The sequence below is a fragment of the Sander vitreus genome, chromosome 14 (genome assembly GCF_031162955.1).
Source record: "Sander vitreus isolate 19-12246 chromosome 14, sanVit1, whole genome shotgun sequence".
NCBI lineage: Eukaryota > Metazoa > Chordata > Actinopteri > Perciformes > Percidae > Sander > Sander vitreus.
Window position 1 is genome coordinate 21902860 of NC_135868.1, and position 16441 is coordinate 21919300.

Sequence of the window (16441 nt, forward strand, 5' to 3'; positions counted from 1 at the left end):
TAAGCCTTAATCTGTCAAATGCCTATTGTTTTTAAGGAGACTCATTCAGTTTTTAGTGTAGCCATCAATCATTGAGTTTCCCTGATAATATGTCTTGGTAGAAAAAAAACCCTGATTGATAGCTTTAACAAAAAAGCCAGAGTCAAAGACACCCAGCTGCTGTTTTGTTCTGACTTTGTACTCCAGAGAAAGATCACATCAACCTCACTGATGGACGTGCTGTATATATTTAGATATTGCCAGGTCAGGTTACACGCCCTTCATTTATGCTGGGCCTGTCTTTTATGATGATCTGACGACATGTGTCATACATACCATGGCATTGACTGCATGTAAACCAGCCAATATACTGTACCAGATTTTATGTTTTGTTTGTATTTATTGTTATGAAGCCTCTTATTTGTTTTGTGTGCTTTTCCTCCAGACTTGACCTGCTTCACTTCAATAGAGTTAATTCATTGAGCTTTATAAATACAGACCTATGCTAGTTAGTTAAAGTTAAAAGTTCAGAAACTTGCATCTCAGTAATGATTGTTAAAAGCATTTTACTCACCTGCACTTACACATCCTGTGTGATGAGTGTGCTCAGACGTCACTAGTTTCACTTTCACTTTATTATCCATAAGGAAAAAACGGGCTTCCTACAATGCAAAATGTGACTACAGTGACAACAAAAAATTCAAAGTGATCTCGGTACAGAATTAAATGATTTGTTGACTCCTGCAAAAGTACCAAGTGCATGTTTATGATAAATATAACTGGAGTATATATTTTTTTATTGCAAATAAAGTAATTCAATTGCACTTTGCCCTTAAAAACCTGAACACCCAGCTCTCTTCTCTGACCTCGAGACTGCCGTCAGAGATCGATGATTGCGGGTTGAAGTGGCCAGGGACAAAAAGCGCTCATTCAGTGTATTCTGGGATATTACAGGAATGAATTGGCCACACTTGTATGGTAGGTTTTGTTGTCAGAAGCTAACCAGAGTGCTGCTGCAGTTCATCTACATACATTCAAAGTCACAGTTAGTAGAAGAGAAGGAGGAGGCATTTTCATGCTATATGTCCTCTGGCTTCACCGACTGAAGCCAGTAGTGCAGTGTGGGCCAAGCCAGCAACGGGAGGAGGGAGAGGAATGCCAATGAAACCATCATTATCCTCTTAAAGCTGCACTAGGCTACATTTTTATGTAAATCTCCTGCCGGCTTATCAGCCTTAATCGCAAAGTAGTGCTTCAACAGGGAAGAGAAAAAAAAAAATTCCTATTGCCAAAATTAAGATGGAGGATAAGATTTCTGGATAAAGTTCTGAAGAGTTACATTTATCGCTCCACCTGCAGCCTTTAATGTGTAATAGGCCTTTTTCACAGAAGCTATTTTGACATGTTACAGTAAGAAAAGCACGTGTAAATAATAAAAAATTAATCATGGCTGAAGTTTTGGGGTGGCCTCTAGCTCACCCAGTAAGAGTGTGCGCCCCATGTCCTCTGCAGCAGCCCAGGTTTGAATCCGACCTGCAGCCCTTTGCTGCGTGTCATCCCCTCTCTTTCTCTCCCCCTTTCCTGTCTATCCACTGTCACTATCGAATAAAGGGAAAAGCCCCAAAAACTAATCTTCAAAAAAAAAGAATGATGGCTGAATTTCATTGAGCTGTCTCCTTTCCTGGTATTATTCATATGGACTCACTCATATCTGTGCTTTTCCTACTATGACAAGTACAAATGTGAAAAAGGCCTACAGTATGTGCTCTCTTGTTTTTTTCTGTGTGTGTGTCCCCTCCCCAACCCATGTCCCACTCATGAACCCCAGCATCACATGCCCTTCTGTCCCAGAATGTCTTTTCTGTGTGTGTATGTGTGTCATGCATACCTCTTTGTGATCTGAGATGTGTGTGTGTGTGTGTGTGTGTGTGTGTGTACATGCAGTACAATGTGTACTTTTTTTGTTTAATTCTGTATAATTACATGCACATGCTCAACAACACTGCATAGAGTACATGGTGTCCAAGGCTGTGTGTGTGTGTGTGTGTGTGTGTGTGTGTGTGTGTGTTGGTGCCCTACTTTGTCCTGATCGTGAACGTTCCCTGAGTGCTGTAATTTCTTCTGACAGGAATGTCAGGAATTCTGTGTGTGGTGTTGGGGTGGGACACACATAGGACCAAAGGGCTTTGGACATGTACACACACACACACACACACACACACACACACACACACACAGGCCGTAGCACATACCACACTTGTAGGGACATTTAATGGACATACTAAGTCTTGCACTCATCTGCCCTTGACCTAAAACTGGCTTTATGAGAGATATTTCAATCCCGCTAGTACACTTTTCCCCACTAGCTGGCAGTGCACATATACTTATAAGAAGTGTATGTTTAGAAAATGCAGTCTGGAAGTTCAACTCCATTTGTTTCTGAAGGGCAATTGATTGTGCTGTATTAAGTATTAATCCTGGACTGACTTCAGTTAATTAATAACCAGTCAGGTTAAAAGACAAGCAATGACTGGCAACTGCCTTGTTGACTGCCCTGTAAGAGCAGCTCTAGAGACCCTTTCACCCTGGTTTGGTTTAGTGTGGGTTCAGTCTGTGGGTGACTGTTGGTTCCAATTTACAGTGCTTGATGAACAACTCAGCCCCTTGAATGACAGGTTTCACATAATCTGACCAATGGGAAGCTAGCGAGTTAGTCTAATACACAGCCATTGGAAGAAATCCAAGCCAAAATGAAATCCAACACGAGGAGTAGTGATACTTCAAAACAAGGCTGTATGTTCTCTCTGCTCTTGTGCTCGATGGTTCCGGACCACAATGTGCTTCTGACAATATTTAGACTGTTGACTGTGTTAAATAACAACTAATTAAAGGTCAGAATGATGTGGCATTGTCTCAGTATGCACAGTAGGAGTTTCACCCTAACAGGATCCTCCTGAGGCGAGTGGATCTGCTGTCCTGCAACTTTTGCTGCCACTCACTCACTTTCTTCTTCCACCCTTCTCCACCTCTCCCATCCCACTGTCCGCCCGCTTCTACAGACGACGATGTGGATCTGGAGCAGCTAGTGAATGACATGAACTCCTCCATGGAGAGTGTGTACTCTACGCAGGCAGACACGGCGCTAATCCTGAACAATGGCCATGTGCATGCTCCACACCAACACCACCACATGCACCATGCCTACGCGGGACAGGGCCAGTCCCACCGTCGTCACACCCCGCCCTTGCTCCCTTCCTCCCCCTCCAGGGAGAAGCTGCGGCACTCTCAGCCCATGCACATCCAGGCCGTCAGGTAGACACACATTACCTGTCCCCTGCATCCATTTCACTCTCTAATGTTAAGATAAAGACAGCTGGCAAAACTGAAAATATGTATAAAAAACAAGATAGGAAGAACACTTTTGAACTGTGTGCTTTTGTTGTTTTGTAGAAAATATAAATTAAGACAATAAGACACTCTTTGAAAATCACATTAATTAGAAAAGTGTTATTAATAAGCTTCTAAAGCATTTTGACGTTAGTCTTGTTTTGTTTTTGATTGTGATTTTAAAGGCCACAAACACTTTGCTATTTTATACCAAACTCAAAAATATCTTGTTGGTCAAAGATAACTTTTAAGCAATTTTTAATCGCCCGGTGGTAAGTGTCTTTTTTCCAAGGGCCCAGCTGGGGCCAGTCACAGACTGATGGCAGCAATAATGTAAAGGCTATTATTTTCTTTGATGGATGGCATGGCAAAATTGAGAATTAAAAAAAGCTAAAAGGCAGATTCCATTGGGGCCCTACATTAAGTCACTGCTAAAAGCTAACTTGAGATTTGAAAATATGACTACTTCTAAGTTTCCAACCGAGCAGTCCCACTGTAACTGTAGTTTAAAGAACGTCTTAAAAATACATTTTAAAAAAATTACCAGAGACTTAGACCTGGTAGGGGGCAACTTAGGCCCGGTGGGCCACCGGGCTTGCAATACACTGGGGGAAACCCTGCGGCATCATCATGTGTGTGCAGTATTGTCAGTGTTGCGATGACTAGCCAGCCATGACATTAGTGTATGTGTCTCCCTCTGCAGGTGCCTGCAGGAAGAGCATCGGCTGCGTCCAGCCTCCCTGCCTGCCATCCCCAACCCTTTCCCTGAGCTCTGCAGTCCAGCAGGCTCCCCCGTGCTCAGCCCCATACAGACCTCTGACAACCACGTAAGCACACCCATACCGCATCATTGGCACTAATACACACTCACTGAAATTATACAACTGACTGGAGGAGGCAGGTATGCTAGTGTTGGAAGCTTCGTGACTGAGTGGCTACCTTTCAGTGCTGGGACAGGGAAAAACTAACCCCACCAACGTTTCTGAAATGGTTACTGGTCAGTATCACAATAGTTGTGATATATTTTGGACTCCTCGTTGTATTTGATGTCCTTTACTTGACCACTATTGTGTGTGTGTGTGTGTGTGTGTGTGTGTGGTGAAACCCGCTGACTGGCCTGTTATGTTCAGGTCAGAACAGCATGTGTTGACTTTGGCTGCGGACAATCTTACCTTCTATTACACAGCTCACCCTGGGTTATCTGACTGTACTGTATGTGTGTGTTCTTGTGGAAGCATCATTATCAATCACACACACACACACACACACACACACACACACACAGAGTGACAGACATGTTTTGCTGTGGACGGAGGTGAGCAATGTCTCCAGGATGCTGCAGACAGAGCGCAGACTTCCGTAGCGGAGCTGGGAATACGGCTGGGAACATCTGCAGGTTGGAGCTCTCTGAACCTGTCTGCCGACTCTGGCAAGACAGGCGCCCATTTCCGGTTCACACGCTTTAACCTTGGCTCTTAACGTGTGTGTGTGTGTGTGTGTGTGTGTGTGTGTGTGTTAACCTTGCCCTTCCTTCCCCCGGTAGAGCCTCCTGTCCCAGGAATGTTCCATCCCTCTCAAAGATGTTTTCAGGATGCCCACCCTGAACAATAAGAGTTATTTTAGATGCTCAACCTTTCTTGCGCACTTACACATATAATTACACGCACAAGTGGCAATATTCAGTTCACACGCACACAAAAACATGTGATAGCATTATTTTTGCATTTTGTTGATCTCATCTCACAAGGTCTGGAGAGAGAACAAGTTTGCAGTTTGTACAAAGAATCGTTTGTGTGTGTTTGAGTCTGTGAGAGCTGACCAGATGTTGCATCATGTTGTCTTTCCCAGAACATCTACATTTTATCCAGTTTAGTTCATTTATCTATTGTCTTATGTATCTTATTGCTATAGAGAGGAAAATGCATTTGTATATTGCTATAAATAGTATATTTACATTTAGATATTTCTTAAAACTGCTTTGCATATGCTTTGTATCTGACATAGATGACACATTTCTGCTATAATGTCTCAAACTGATTATGGCTCAGAGGTAGGCAGCATTTTACTTCTTCTTTACTGCATTTTTTTTGTAGCATTTACCCAGGTTGGATTAGGCAGGACATTTTTCAAGACTGCTTATTGGCACAAAAACAGGAAGATGGTAGTATTTTTCCAGCACGAACAGCGATAAAGCTCATGGAAAAATCACTTCCAACATTCCATCATGTTTATCATTGTCAGCAAAAGAGAAACAACAAGCAATGGTGGCTGGAAGACTGATAAATGTGTGGCTGGAAGTGATGGGGATCATGGGAAATGAAAGCCACAAGTGTAAAGAAACCTCTCCAGTGTAATTTGATTAGTTCATTAACCAAAGTGATATGACAGTGATACATTAATGCTTAAAAGGCTACATGGAGCAACATTGATTGCATTGTTCGAGGGATGGCAATGTCGGTTCAGACTAAAATCAGCAGCTATTGGACAGTTGCTACTACAGTGGCAGACAATCAATGATCGCCTGATATTGGCCGATGGCCTGGTGTGTCAGAGCCTTAAGCCTTACATAGCTGTTAGCATGACTGTAGACTTTTAGTCTCGTTTAACAATGTTATGACTAAACCAGCCCCAGTATTAAATGGCCTCCTTTGGTGGATGCGTGTGGAACCATCGTGTACTTTAATTCTTTCTAATGCCATGACTAGTCTTCTGCTGATTGAATGAAACCTTTACTGATCAAATCACTTAAGTTCAGCAAGACCAGCGTCACACTGGCCACGACTTTAGCTCCAGACGTCAGTGCCTGTGTTGGCATGCTATGTTGTGTAATGCTATGTGTAAACTAACAGAAAGGCTAAAGGCTAGTGAAGATTATGAAGATGTTTGAGTACATGTATGCATGGATGTGTGCAAGTCAGTTTTGTCCAAGCTTTGAGGATGGCTGACACAACAATCTGTTCGTCTACAGACATAGTTGCATCGTATTTGCATTGGCATGGTTTTATCATAGGATCTCTCCCTCCAGCTGTAGAGTTGAACATTCTTCACTAAGCTTCAGTCTTTCTCTAAGGGAGCTTATATTATGAGCCAGTAAAACTGTATACGGTATGTGCGTGACATGACAGGTTTTTGGCCCTCATTGTCTCTAATAACATAAATGGATTTGTCCTCAGGGTATCATGAACAGATAACATGATGCTGTGTCTCCATCAGATTTTAGAAACTAGTTTAGGGGATCTTATTTAACTCTTTGCATGGGGTTTAGTTGCTGCTACTGCCAAAGACTGTTCAGTAGTCTGACTTAATGCTGAACTCTGATAGCAGCCGTTTCCCACGCAAGTTGTGGCAGTCTTACACCATACATTTCAGTAATGTTACCCCGGCTTTGACAAGAATTTGGTCAGGTCATGTCTTTCAACACTGGGCGAATGGGTTTGCTTTGGCATCATGACTGCGGCAGTAACGCAACTCCGGCCTTTATTTGTGGCCAGAGACACAACATTACAAACATCAGGGACAGCAGGGAGGCCCAGTGGTTAAAGAGACAATCTCTCAAGCAAAGAACTCTGTTTCAAGCCCCCTGTGTTGGCAAGCATCCAACCTGCTGCAGTAGCTTTAAGCAACAGCAACACTGACACTGAACCCCTTAACTTCTCTTTAAATGACCCTGACCTCTGACCTCCCTGTGGAACAAGGCTTTTAATGGAAAAAAAAGGATGTGAAAGAGTGTTATTCAGTGTATTATTATAGTATAGTTATAGTTATTATAGTATTATTAAAATATTTGGTGCTTGTGAAATTTAACAACCATTTACACTCTGATCGATTTTCTTTTTAGCAATGCCAGCACATCTAGGGATGGCAATGTTGGTCGGTTTGGTCGGTCCACCACTTTGTCCTGACTGCAATACCTCAACAACTATTAGATGAACTGCCGTGAAATTCTGCAAAGACATTATCCTAATGCCTTTAATGATCTCCTGACTTTTCCTCTAGCACCGCTAGATCAAAAACCATCGGATGGGTTGCCATAAAAGTTGTCATGGACGTTAATGCCACATTTTGGAGATCCCCAGACTTTCCCTCTAGCGACATCATCAGAAGAATTTCTTTTTATTTGTCTTTGATATCTAATACATGTCTGGAGCTAATGTTGTGATGGACTTGTCAAACCTTTTCCCCTCCATCCTCCTCGCTTGAAAGAGGTGGATGCTTTTTGAGATAATTCAGCATTGTTGATGTTGAGCCGTTGTGTCAACACTCTGAACCTTATGCTAAACAACATTGTCCCTCACATTTTTACAATGTTTGCCTTCTGGTTGTCTTTTAATAGCCGGTCTGTGCTTAGTGATTTGATAATACTGTATTTTACTATGCATTATTCTTATTCTAATTTGCTTGAAGAGATTTTTAATAGCTGATAAGACAGTTACTTATTTTTAAATCTATGGCTACAGTATATATGCTGTAGCAGTGTCACAAAAACTAAATTAAGGCACTTGAGTCAGAGTCACACACTCTCCGAGTTTAAGACTCATACCTCCCTCTCTGTCTGTGGTCAGCTGATGAACTTTTGCACGCGATGGTCTGCTGACCCACTGCAATCAGATCAGGTGCATGTGTGTGTAATGAAGATTTGCAGGACATTTTGAGTTTCTGCCAAGCAGTAAATGTTTTCAATGCCGTGGCAATGTAATGACGCAACTTTGTAATTTATCAGGGAACATACTCTTCTTTGCTTTGCTGCTTTTATTTTACGCTTCACACACACGGGCACGCACGCACGCACACACTTGAATGTGCTGTCGGAGGATTACATGTGGAATGTCAAACTAGAACTTGATGAAACATTCAGTTCTTCCTGTAGAAACTATAGAAAATGCAACTAGATAATGATGAGAACTGATTGTTTAAGGCACCTAAGAACCTTGGTTGTTAGTGTATAATATCTGGAAGAACTTTGAGGGGAGCCACGAATTCAGATTGTCTGCATCTGATTGCAACACTGATTAAACCATTTTTAAAATTAGGCTTTTGGACAAAACATAAAATGTAAATTCCTGAAGAGGGAGTTTTATTGGGATTTTATCATATGATATCAATGATATTGTACATGACCAAACTATGCAGCAGGCATTCATTCTGTGGCTGCAGAGCTTTGTGTTTCCTTCTCAGACCACACAAATTGGATTAAAGATGATGGGTGGATGGGATCTTTGCATGGAAAAATAAATCACTGTGTAAACATTTCTGCCAAATCTAAAGTTTTATTTCTATATGCCAAGTTCTGTTTTATTGGATAAATTGCACCAACGCCCACATGACTTTATTTAGTAAAAACTTTGGGTGATACTTACACAAGAAGGGATTCCCAGGACTAAGTATACTAAGTATCGATAATCTATCAGTCATTCGGAGGCTTTCTCTGTGAGAGAGAGATGGTGTCATGGGGTGGGGGGGGAAGTGAGCCACTCACTGAGGCTTTGTGGTGGCGCTCCAGTGAGGTGAAATTGAGTTTGGCCTGTCTGCAGAGCTAATCAGCTCTGTCTGGCTTGAAACCCGACCACTCACAGACATGAAAGACAACTGATGCTGTATTAGACCAGGGTGGGAAGTCACCAGCAACCAGCCTTCAAATGCTGACATTGGTGATTGGTGTGTTAGTCTACAATGGAAGCCTCCAACAGTGGTTTGTAGTTGCTGGTATAATAATTTCTACTATTGCAGAACAATCTAAGAATTGGCCGTTAAATGAATATCTATAGCCATTTTGTAAAAATGTTATGCCATTTACAGTAGAATAATTGGCAGGTAATATATACATCTTCAGAAAAAAATAACTAACAGATTTTTTAAATTTGTCTGGAAGTGATACTAAACTAACCGATTGAGGCAGCGGTAGGACAGCAACTCACGTGTTCTGCGAGGTAAAATTACTAGTTTTGTCAAAGGAGTCTGGTGGCTTTCAAGAGATCATGGATAACGTTTTCACTTCCCCCTCTGTAAACTTAAACAGAGCTGTCTGACAGCAAGGTAAAGCGGTGAAACATTCTAAATATAGTGATCTACTGTAGGTAATACACTGACTATGGATAAGTACCTCATACAACCCCACTTCAAAAATATCCAAACTATCCCTTTAACTATTCTGAAACATTACTTTTCTTACGTTTAAGCCATTTTGTAGTTAATGTTTCACTGTGTTTGATGGCATTTTCGTGTTACATCTTACAACTTCTATGAAGCCTCAGATAACTGACAGCTACCCTAAAACTTGTAAAAAATCAGGTAAGTGTTAGTGCGTTCCATTTAACTCAGAAGTTGAAAGGCTGAGCTGGGAATGACGTCACACCCGAGTTGATGGTGTTCCGTTAAAACAAGTCGAATTTCACCGTGGGGTTTGCTCTATCCAATGTTAGCGATACCATTTATAACAACACATTAGGCTGTTTTTTGTGTATACAAACAGCGTAACAACATGTCCACAGATAGAAGTTGGACAGTACTGTATTTAAGACTGATTGCTAATAAACTGTATATTACCACAGCTTTCACTGCTGTTGGTGCACGGAGCAGCGGCTTGCTCGATGTTCTGTAAGGTTCTCTGACTTCCAAACTCTGAAATCTGACTTCAGGGGGACGTGTTTCCGACTTAGAACTCAAAAAATTCCGACTTCCAATTACAAATGGAACACACCATGTGCCCCAGGCGTTCTCTTCCACCTTTTTTTTTTTTTGCCATCTTGCTTTTTCTGAAGTCCTCTGAAAGCACATGTGAATGAGGGATGGTTCACATCAGCTTGTGAAGAGATGAGTGTCAGTAGTCAATATTTTTCATGTGTTTTGTAAAGAACAAGGCACTACTAAGCACTATCTACAATTTCAATTCATTGATGGGAATATCTGACTTGTAGTAGCTTTTTAAGGTCTCTTGTAAAGAGGTTCACATACGCTTTCCTATTTGGATTTTTAACATTGGAATATTTAATAAATATGCCAATTCACAAAGTATTTGAGTGTTATTAGTTTATGTTTATGTCTATGATGAGAATTTGTCTGTTATTGTGACTTTGATCAAGATTAGACCACATTTTATGGATACATTGTGCATAAATGTAGTTAATTGCAAAGGTTTTACTTTCTTTTTCTTGGCAATCTACATTCATAATGCACATGACATCATTTTTTTTCTCCAGTTTTTATCAAATCATTTTTCATCACATACTATATTTCTTTGTATGCTTCACTATGTTTTCAATACTCTAAGTAGTAATTACTTGCTGTTAATTTGTCTGTGGTGCAGCAAATAAATTGCCACTTACAACTTTCCACATTATGCTTTTTTTGCATCCAAGTTTTTATCATTTTTCTTCCAGGTTTGTTTTCCTGCTGTCAAACCACGTCAACCTCTAAGTCCAGTCATTACATTTGTAAGTTTTATATTATCCTTTGACACCACGGTTTGTAAATAATAAAACATCCCAGAATGCATTAATAAGATGGTGGCCATCACTACCCCTGCACCCCCCCTATCTATGAATGAATTAAGATCGTTTTTTACAATCAGTGGGTTGTATTACTGTGGAACAGATCTGCTCTGGCTTAAGACAACCAGTTTACTGCCTGTGTTAGCTTGTAAGAGTGTGTGCATTTGTTGTATGTGTGTGTGTTTGCCTACAGCCTGATAGGTTTAGGGGCCCATAAACCACTCGGTCAAGTGGGCCTGACCCTGGTGCAGATTATTGTGTTTGACCTCTGACCCCGTACACACTGTGCTTGTGTGTATGTGTTTGTTTATAGGCATGCAGGTGTCTGTCCATGACCCTTCAATCCAATATGCTATGGTTTGTGTGTGTGTGTGTGTTGCTATAAGCAGCATAGGAGACCAATAACCCTGTACGTTTCCACCCCTCACCCGCCTCTGGTGGAGAAAAAAAGAGGGAAGTGGGGGAAGGGAAATCGGGGGGTCTTTAACTTGTTAGAAAGTTAAAGAACAAGTAAATGAACAAATGGAAACGGAAATAGAAAAATTAGAAAGAAAAGGGAGATTAAACCAAAGGAAAGTGAGCTTGTTATCTCCCTTTCTTTCACATGTAAGAGCCCAGAGTTATACTGCTCCCCAGATGGCTGCAAAGCTGCAGCATGAGACTGGAGGAAAAAGCCGAGCAGTGAAATAAAAAAAAACTGCTGGAGCTGGTTGTCATAGTTTACATTTTATCTTCCTCTTTTAAGTGTCTGTGTGTGTGTGTGTGTGTGTGTGTGTGTGTGTGTGTGCGGCTCATAGTTCTCATGCACACTGTATTAGGGGCCAGCTGGGTTGGCCTGCACTCTACACATGCGCCTTATTATGACTCAGTATTGCATTACTGACATTCCTCCATAGTTCTTTTCTCTTTCTCTATTTCTTTCTCTGTCTCTCTCTCTCTCTCTCTCTCTCTCTCTCTCTCTCTCTCTCTCGGCAGGCCAGATTTGCTGAGCAACCACCTCTTCCCCCCCAACCCCCTCTCTACCCCTCCCTTGACCCCCCTCAGCAAAGCCCAAACGCCCGACACGTGATCCCTACAGCTTCATATCGAATCACCCCACTGTTTTCTTTCAATTGCCTTCTTTGCAAACCTCGAAGCCGTGAGTGTGTGTTACACATGTTGCTCTGGTCCTAACACTCTCTCATAGTATTTCACATACTGCTGAGGAAGAGGATAGGAGGGAGGGGGTAGAAATTAAAACCGTCAGGCAGCTCAAAGCAAATGTCAGTGGATGCATAAGAATACGGGATGTGTGTGTATGTTTTCAGTGATTGGCTTAGTAGTTTGAGCTGGTTTTCCTCTATCCGTGTGTGTGTGTGTGTGTGTGTGTGTGTGTGTGCGCGCATTTGTGTGGAGTTGTGGGCGTGTTTTAGGGAGAAAGACTACTTTTGGTGCGGCGCCATCGGTAAAAGGAGCTGATGGTGATCTTTTTTGGGAGGGATGAGAGGATTTGAACGTAGCCTTGAAGATAAGAGTGTAGAGTACGTGACAGGTAGCAGCTCACCTTTTAAAAATCCCACACTGGGTTAATCCAGTGTGAGGAGGAGGAAGGGGAGGAGGAGGAGGAAGGGGAGGAATAGGAGGAGGGAGGAGAGGAGCGGCGGCTCATACCACTCTCCGCAGCTCAGCCTTTATGCTGCCCAGCACGAGAAGAAGGAGCAGGCTGTCTCTCTTTTGCTCTGTCTCTCTTTCACTCTCGTCCTTCCTCTGTCACTTCCTCCCTCTCCCCCTTACCTCTCGCATTCTCCTTGCCAATCTGTCCCTCCCTCCCTCCCTCTCTTTCTGACTTCCTTCCCTCCCTCCCTCTCCTTCCCTCCTCCTCCTCCTCCTCCCCCCCTCCCTCTCTCTCCCTCTCTCCCTCTGTCTCTCTGTGTCACTGGAAGGCGTCTCAGTGTGAAAATGCCATCCTGCTCTCCAGACTGTTGCCTATTTCAGGCTGTGGAGGTAAAAGACTTGTGTGCGCGTTCCTTTCTTTTCCGGATGTGTGTCGGGAGCTGTGTGTGTGTACGCGTTTGCTGTTATCACTTTGCAGCGATGAGGACCTTTGCATTTTTCCACCGTCACTGTTTCTAAAACTTTTTTCAAGCAAAACTCATGCGTCATGAAATCACTTTTTTCGTACGGGGGCGTGAGGGAAGAGAGGAGGTCTTCTGGCTTCTGGAAGAGAGCGCTGTGACGTTGTTTCTGGTTGCATTTGGAGTCTCTATTTGCAACACTGTGCTGGTTTTTTTGTGTCATTTCTAGGCCGCCGTTGCTGTCGGTTTTTGGTGTTTTGTTTGTTTCTACTTTGTGGTGCCAATGTTCGACTTCATTTTCCATACCATACTTCCGGGCCTTACCCATCACCCTATTTGTGTCTTGTCTCATGTAATTTTCAACAGTTGTTCCCCGGTGGTTTTGTGTGACGTGCAGGGCAGCAGAATCCCTGCCGTGGACAGAAGATGTTAAGTATGTGGGTGTGTAAGGAGACACACACATACACGCGCGCACACACACACACACACACACACACACACACACACACACACACACACACACACACACACACAATTTCCTTCTGATATATGGAAGATAATCTGAATCGTCTGTGTGGTTTTCAGGCACTTTCCAATGTTAATTTCCTCATATTTATGTGTTGCGCTGCATGTGGTAGCGAGCTCTCTGTGGCGTGGGTGAATCTGCTCATACAGTGGTGTGAAGCAGCTGGTCTGTGGTTATCTGTGCAGCAACACACTCAGAGAAGACAAAATTACACCCGGTTTAAATTTCGGTTTGGGCACTTGGCTGATATGGTTCAAAATGGCGCAACAATGGGAGGTACTCGTGCTTTGAACTGTACCCACTTGCTGCTCCCAGCGATGACATTTTTGAGGACAAAATGCAAGATGTGTAATACATAATTTTATCTTACTGTCCAAGTGTGAATATTAGTTTTTTCTCCTTTTCCGATTGCAGATATTCTTGCATGTGACAGAAAACGTGTTATTGTGGTTTGTGCGTGAGCAGGTTTACATGCGTATCGGTGGATGTGAGTGAGTTTGGTTTAGCCGTGGACAAAGAGTTGAACTGAGAGCACAGTGCTGGCCAACCTTTCCTGGACGTCATCCTTCTTCCTTTTTTTTAAGCGGTTCTCATGTTGGAGTGATAAAATCATATGAACAGGACTTTTTAAGAGTGGATTTGACAAAGCACCTGGGTATGGAGGTAAATGTAGCCTCTAATCTGAAACATTCTCCCTTTTCTCTTGCGGATTCAAATTCCTGAAAGTGGCTCAGGACACATCACGCCCTGTGACTCTTATTAGACTTTTTCCAGCCTGTCAAAACATGACCTTCACTGCTCTTGTATCCACATTCCCATTATTATTCCCATGTGTTTCCAGATAGTGAAGGTGTGGAGTGAGGATGGGGCCGGTAAAGTGGTGGAGATCCCAGCAGACATGACGGCCAGAGATGTGTGTCAGCTCCTGGTCTACAAGAGCCACTGTTTGGACGACAACGCCTGGAGTCTGGTGGAGCACCACCCCGTCCTTGGCCTCGGTAAGAATGTGTGTGTATGTATACTGTATATGGTGAGTGTGTGTGTGCACACAGGCATGGATTTGGCAGACTCTTGTGTCTATAGTCATGCTCCTTTTGGCAAAAATGAACATCAATCTACTTTTGATACTACTTTGTGCCTCTCTGTATCTGGGTTGGTTATGTGCAGTAGTGTAGCAGTTTATGATAGGGTGATACAACAGCAGTCAGGCGACCCACCACTAATATGAGTCAAAATCTGTTACATTATCAGTTATATTTTCCAAAAAGAGCCTTAATTTTTGCTCTTTTTCTGTAAAAGGCTATGTCGTTCAGTAGACAACTGTGATGCATACAGTTGTGATGAAATATTTTGTTTAAACCAGCCTTGAGAAAGTGTATAAAAGAAGGGTACAATTAATTATGGAGCATTTACCTTCCTACATCTGTGTGTGTGTGTGTGTGTGTGTGTGTGTGTGTGTGTGTGTGTGTGTGTGTGTGTGTCTGCATGGTTGGGAATACTCTCTTGTGTGTATGTTCACTTGAGCATGGCACCAGTGCTTGTATGCCTTCTATACGGCTCAGGGAGGGAGGTGTGTTGGTTGTAGGATTAAGTATTTCCCATGTTCCGCTTACATGCCTGTTCCCTCCCAATAATTCGCTCAGTGGAAGAGAAAAAACAAAAACATAAGACTCATGCTTTGCTTCTTCACTTTTGCAGTGTCTCCTTTTGAAGCTTTATTTATGTCTTCATTTTTTTTCTCCTGGGTCTGTCTTTGTCCTTGGTGAGAATTTCCTACTCTCGAGTCATATTTTTAGAGTCAAAGGATTGCTTTGTGCTTTGCTGCTTGATCTGCGTTTCTGAAAAAGGTGCACTGGAGAGATGGAATGTGAGGTGAGGAGAGGGAGGAAGGGAAAAAGAGAGAGAGAGACAAAGAGTGAGAGAGAGCAAAAGAGAGGGAGAGATTAAGGGGGGGGTGGAGAGGCCTGGACTAAAGCGTCATACCCCAGCTGGAAGGAACCAATCGCATTTCTCTGTCAGACGAGCCCCTACCCTTCCCAGCCAATGAATCTTTCCTTAACCCACAAAAAAAATCCCCTGCTTGCAGCCAGCGTGCACACACACACACACACACACACACACACACACACACACACACACACACTCAAAAAGAACTCCGAAATTTCCACCCTAAATGACTACAGTTTTATTTTTTTCTTAATTAAACAAGACTTTGTGAGTTAATCTGGAAGGGAGATTTAGTGCTAAATCCCGGTTGCTATCATATTGCGTGTGTGTGTGTCCATGCAGAACTGGACCATCCTGTCACTATCTATTTCTAAGTGGCCTCACTCTGAGATCATATACAATCAACTTCAAGAAAGAGGGCTGAAAACACACACACACACACACACACACACACACACACACACACACACACTATCTTTGTGGGGACCCGTCATGACATAATGCATTCCCTAGCCCCTTACCCTAACCTTAACCATCACAACTAAATGCCTAACCTTAACCCTTACCCTCACCATAACCATAACCTAATTCTAACCCTAATCCTAAAATCCAGTCTTAACCCTCAAACAGCCCTTTAAAGTTGTGGGGTCCAGCATTTTGGTCCCACAAAGCTGTCCGGACCCCACAAGTATACTGTATTCATGGTTTTTGGACCCCACGAATATAGTTACACAAGAACACACATTCACACACACACACACACACACACACACACACACACACACACACACACACACACACACACACACACACACACACACACACACACACACACACACACACACACACACAGAAAGAAAATAATTGTGCCTCTGTGGTGCACAGTGAGCAGGTTAGGCCTGTGTGAGCTCTTAATGTGTGGTTGTGTGTTTGTCTGTGGCTTGTACTTTGCTTATGGCTTCGCTGCTCTCAGCAATCAGCCTAAATACATGACATCATCTTCCTGCAATGCCCTCACCACCACCTCCTCCTCCTCCTTCTCCTCCCCCCTCTCCATGTCA

General features: G+C 42.8%; 1 protein-coding gene across 4 annotated transcripts in view; it reads left to right on the forward strand.

Annotated features, from left to right (window-relative positions):
* Positions 1 to 16441, forward strand: part of LOC144528784 (growth factor receptor-bound protein 10-like) — a 41071-nt gene that overhangs the window by 11109 nt on the left and 13521 nt on the right. For 2 of the 4 annotated variants that reach the window (XM_078267610.1, XM_078267611.1), the window contains exons 4-6: positions 3039 to 3291; positions 4070 to 4193; positions 14275 to 14431. In XM_078267610.1, the coding sequence (XP_078123736.1) occupies positions 3039 to 3291; positions 4070 to 4193; positions 14275 to 14431 (534 nt within the window). The other 2 variants (XM_078267613.1, XM_078267612.1) reach the window with 2 other exon arrangements.